Below are 5,582 nucleotides of genomic sequence, written 5' to 3' on the forward strand. Positions count from 1 at the left end.
TTAATACCTTTAGTTTTAAAATTATTATAAATTCTATTACAAAGTTCTGAATAATCTGAATTGTTGATTTTTATGGAATTGGAAAGTACTTCACTGTTTGGGCTATTTTCCATTTTTTCAACACTATCTTTTACGTCTTTTTTTTCATTAATTATTTGATTGGAGTCAGTGCATTCTAATTCTGATTTCTTTTCTTCTATAAATTTTATTTTTATATTCAAATTTTTCCCGTCATTATATTCACCAATTTGTGAGTTAGTAAGGTATTATTTTCTAATTTCCTTTCTTTGAATTCAGAATTTTCAATCTTCTTTATTGAATTATCAGTCAAATCTAATGTAACATTATTTTCGTATGTTTCTGGAACAATTATTTTTTCATTTTTTGTAATGCCTATTTGTTCTAAATCTTCTTGAGAGTAAGAAAAACTATTTGTAATTTCTTTCTGTGCAGCAGAATTTAAAATTTTATATTCAAATAAATTTTTTTTTGATTCAAGCAATCTTTTTAGTTTCCCAGTATTATTATTGGATTTCTTGTTGTCGCGTTCAATTTCGATTTTTAATAGTGCGCTTAAATATTTAACAAAATAAAGTTTACCTCTCATGTTTAACATTAAAAGTTTCAATTTTGGGCACTAATTTATCATTAATATATTTTAGTTATTACTTAATTGGAGATTATTTGAAATGTAATTTTTTCTACGATCTAAATTTTTTTGAGATATTAATTTTTTCAAATATTTGTAAATTGTTGTAGCTGCTCCATGGCGTTTTCGGACTTCTATAAACTCCAACTCTTTAGCTTTATCTGCATTCTATAAATTCAAAAAAAATGGTGACTTTTTTTGAGATTTGAACTTTCCTTTTAATTTCATTTTTATATTCCCTTCTTACTCTATTTGTAAGTAATTAATCAAATTTAACTTGTACATTCGCCAATAGGATTGAATTTTAATTGCTGCTTCATTTCTTCTAATCTTTATACACTCAACCATTGATTTATGATCAGATAATATTTCATTGTAACGATTTGTATAATTTAACTAAACCACTGAATTTTATTGGATACCTTGAAATCTGTTCTCTCTTTTTCGATCTCCTCTATGCGCTGTAGTATTTCAAGTTTTGAATTTTCTTCAGCATTCTTTAATCATTAAATTTAAATTTTACAATTTTTTCTTTCTCATTGTGATCCATGTGTTGTTTTATTTTTGGAATTATATTTGTGCTAAACTCTCCTAAAGAATTGTGTACATTATTTGTCATCTTTAAAATATAAATAAACTTTATTTAAATACCTTTTCAGTATTAGTCTCTTGAGAAGTTTCATATATGCTTCCTTCAATGTATTTCAGATCTTCAGGCTCAATTTCTTTATTTAATGTCGTTTAAAATATACCAAGGTTAATTATATTTTTAATGCATTCATTTTGTTGAGAAGTCAAAATAATCTATTTAAATTACTAAGAATTTTTTACTCCAATTGGATTTGAATTTTTCACAATGGAAACTGGTTCAGAATTTAGAAAACTTGTGCACTCAGTAATTAAATCATAACAAGTCGTCATTTTATTATTAAGCCACTGTGACACGTTGGACGAGTTAATTTTGCTCTCAATTTCAGAAGTATCCATATCATTCATGACTGTATTTCCCTGGCAACCTCTCTAAATTACTATATAAACTTTTTTAAAAAATAAAAAGAAACTTTTTATAAAAATTAATTTTTTAGCATCAAAATTTTAATAACTAAGAATCCATGTTAATGCCATCTCGGCTTATCCGATAAATTTAGGGATGACAAAAGTAACTCTACATTGCTGTTTTCAAGAATTCTGTTATCCTGTCACTATGTGGCCAATAAAGTTTATTTTAATTTTAAAAATTTCAAATATAGAAGATTTCAAGACACTATCTAATTCAATAATTAAACAGGAATCTTTAGGTCCGAAATCGAAAAGGCAGATAGATATCGAATATTTAAATTTTGTTAAATGAACTTAAACACTTGACCGAATTCTTTTTTCGTAATAAACTAATTAATATAAAAAAAACTTAAATTGTCGGTTAACTTGCCAGGAGAGCCTGGTCCTCAACTAAGACCTGTGACCGTCGCAAGACCAGCTGTCTATTACAAAGATTTTCATTTGCCATTCTTCGGAGGAATCGTAAGTCAATCTCTTCGTCGGTGGCGTTATCTATTAATTAATATGAACTATATTTTCTGTTTCTAATTTTAAATGATATAACTCCTAAAAAATTGTTTGAAAGATTTATCGTTAGACTTAAAAAAAATGAAATCAATAAAGTTAAACATTTATTGAATTCTTTATTTTTTAAAATATTCGATTAGTCAATAGTTAAATTGATAATCAACAATTTATGAATAAATTATTTTGACAGTTTCGATATATACTCGTGATATAATAACTATTCTCAAAAATTCAGATGAGCCATTTGAATTAGTATGATTAAAGTGCACTTTATTTTGTAATTAATATTAAATTCAAATGATTTTATAGACAGTTTCTATGGAGGTGATTATAAAACAATCATTATCGAAATAATCGTTCAATGAATGGATTTGAAAGGCATAAAGAGGTTTACTAAAAATCTAATGTTCCAACTAGAAACCTGATTCATGCAAACTAGTAGATGATAATGTTTTAATTCATACAAAACTAACCGACGCCTACGATATAATTCATGTAGGAATTTTAATAAATTTTGAATTTCAACTAAACATTCACATTTAGAAACAAAAAATTAAAATTCAGGCACTTGAAATGTTACTGAAAAAATTCCCTGCTGAAATTAAACAAATGAAGTTATTAAATTAATTCAAATTTATAGAACTATAACTTCTGATGAAAAATATTCATTTGAAATCAATAAAATAAATTTAAACGATTCTAACCAATCGAAAATTAATAAACTTCAATATCAAAATGTAAGATTAAAACTCAAAAATCAAGAACTTGAAAAGGTAATAGAAATCTCATAAATTGGTAGGAAAATGAAATTCTGAAAAATGACCAAAGTCGGTTGTGTCGTGAAATAAGAAAATTGCGAGATAAAATCAATAATCTTCAAAAAGAAGTAAAAATGATTATATTATGATCCCGAACTTAGAATGAGTGTAAATTAAATGAAGAATATTGGATACGAAGAAAGTTATTTTCATATGACTATTAATCACGTAGTTTTAAATTTTGTGAAGATAAGAACAATACCAAAATCAATGATTTGAACAGAATAATAAGCACACTCAAATTTGAATGTGAATTTCATCAAAAAAACGTATGTATCATACTAAGATAGTTCACAGACTCAACTAGCATACGATGAATTACAATCATTTCAAAATCACTTAAAAACGAATTATCGACAAAAGATAAAAGATTTAAAGTTTAAATGATATAAATTACACAAAGGCTTTTACAAGAATCACTTAAAACTGCATTCTATTGCTATTTAGGGCTGATAAAAGTAATATAGTCATTATTTACTTATAGACGCTACTAGGGAAATTAAATGATAATATTATTGCAGTAAGAACTAATGTATCCTTCAAATTAGAATAATTTGTTAGAAAATAAAATCAACAAAGAATGGAAAGTATAAATAAAGAAGGCGAAAATCATTTTGATTCTTATGAAGATTTTGATTGGACTTGTTTTTGGGATGAAGACCATCTAAAAATACCGAATGAACTAATACAATATGTGAATACAACGAATGGAGATGTCAGTGAATTAGAAAAGGAAATTTGTCGAGTAATGGAAAATGAATGTAAAAGCTAATTAACTGTTTTATTTAAAATGGAATAAATTTTTCACAAAATTATTGATTCTCAGTGGTAAATGAATTTGGTCGCCACATAAAATAAAGTCCTATTTTTAAAACGTGCTTATCTTCTAAACTTAATTAGTTGACTAAAGTAGTGACAATTAATAATTAACATGATATCTTATAGTTTGCCTTTAAAGATGCTCTCAGGACCACTCAACACTATCTAATAAGGAACTCTTCGTCGGACGATAATTCCATTCGCTTTTAAATTTTAAACATACCTCCAAAACTACAATTGGAAAAAATGAGATATATAAAACGGATTTTCGGAATCACCTAATTAATAATAATCTCAATAGCCGTTGAGATTAGACTATTTTAGGGAAATAATATTTTTATGAGTCCACTGCAATAAAATATAAATTTCAACATTAAAAAGTAAATAATATATTTACTGATACAAAAATTTAAGCAAAATGAATAGATTCTCTGTTGAATAGGTAAAGAAGCCTAAAAATGCGAAAAAAGTAAGCAACTTGAGAATATCATCAAAGTCCATTGTTCTAGCACGTCTCTTCTCAAACTCATCAATAGAAAGAATTAGATCTACAACTGGGCGTATGTCAAAGGTATCCGGCAGTAAAGTTTCTTGGAAAGAGCAGGCTATACGATAGTTCTTTTCGAGTAATTTCAAAACTTTCTTATTGCTTTGATAAGTTTAAACATAAAACCGAAAAGCAGCTCCAAGTGTCTTGTTAGGACGGGTAAAACAAATTCTAGTGAGGCCATCCCATTCCTATAAACATGAATATTACAACTCAACAGTAAAGTTAATATCGGGCAGAGGATTTCGAGGTTCTAAACGAATAACACTTGACTCAACAGAAGTCGGAGGACGGAAATTATTACCCCCAATCTAGCACTAAGTCGGCAAAAATCAAACCTTCATAAGATGATCTACTCTAGCTAAAAGTTGAACATTTGCTGATAAACGACAGTAATGCTTGTCTCCTGGTTTAGCCACAAGACGAACTGCCATGTCTCTTGGAGCATTAGTACAGCACATCTGTAAGGATTAAATAATTTTATTACCTGAAAGACGGTCTGTGCAAAAGTAGTTTGAAGATTAAAGGGGAAGAAATCTTTAATAAAAGTTATTCACGAACCTTGTAAGGAACGTTGGCAACACAAACATCAAATGAAGGAAGATCTTCTTTTAGTACATCCCCGACCATTACAGAGACTTTGTTAAGAACTTTTCTTTGTAGTTCATTCGCCAATCTCCAGTCAGACTCGAAGGCTATAACCTTGTTTACTCTTTCGACTAATTTGTGAGTCATATTTCCAGTCCCTGCACCAACTTCTAAAACAATATCTGTACTCCGAAGTCCGGCCTAAGAATAATAAATTTTAAATACTTTTTCGATCATAGAATTTACGATTAGTGGATTTTTTAATACATGCCGACCAGAAATGTTGTTATTTACAAGTCCTAAAATGATAACATTAATTAACAAAATTACCATGTGATTTCAATGTTGGCGGAAGACCTGAGCGTCCAATTAATTTACTGCCTTTTCCGATGTTTACTTTGTTTAATGTATCAGATATATTTTTGGATTTCTTGTTTTTGCCCATTTTGTGTTCACAGAAGCAGAGGTGGAACCACGTGAGATTTATTTAATTTAAATAATTGTAACGAATACTTTTTGTTCTTTAATTATTTATTTTAAATTTATTCATATTATAAAAAGATTATATTGTAACTTGGTGTCCAAAATGTGTTCT

The 5,582-nt window shown here is 27.7% G+C and overlaps 1 protein-coding gene across 1 annotated transcript; it reads right to left on the bottom strand.

Moving 5' to 3' along the window:
• Positions 1–217: 217 nt before the first annotated feature.
• On the bottom strand, positions 218–4,833 carry LOC115231747 (dimethyladenosine transferase-like). The gene is made up of 3 exons (XM_036500152.1): positions 4,738–4,833; positions 1,173–1,268; positions 218–445 (listed from the first exon to the last, which is right to left on the bottom strand). Exons 1-3 carry the CDS (start codon positions 4,831–4,833, stop codon positions 218–220), a joined length of 420 nt encoding a protein of 139 aa, XP_036356045.1.
• Between the last annotated feature and the right edge of the window lie 749 nt (positions 4,834–5,582).

Source organism: Octopus sinensis, unplaced genomic scaffold (genome assembly GCF_006345805.1).
Source record: "Octopus sinensis unplaced genomic scaffold, ASM634580v1 Contig18758, whole genome shotgun sequence".
NCBI classification, from domain to species: Eukaryota; Metazoa; Mollusca; class Cephalopoda; order Octopoda; family Octopodidae; genus Octopus; species Octopus sinensis.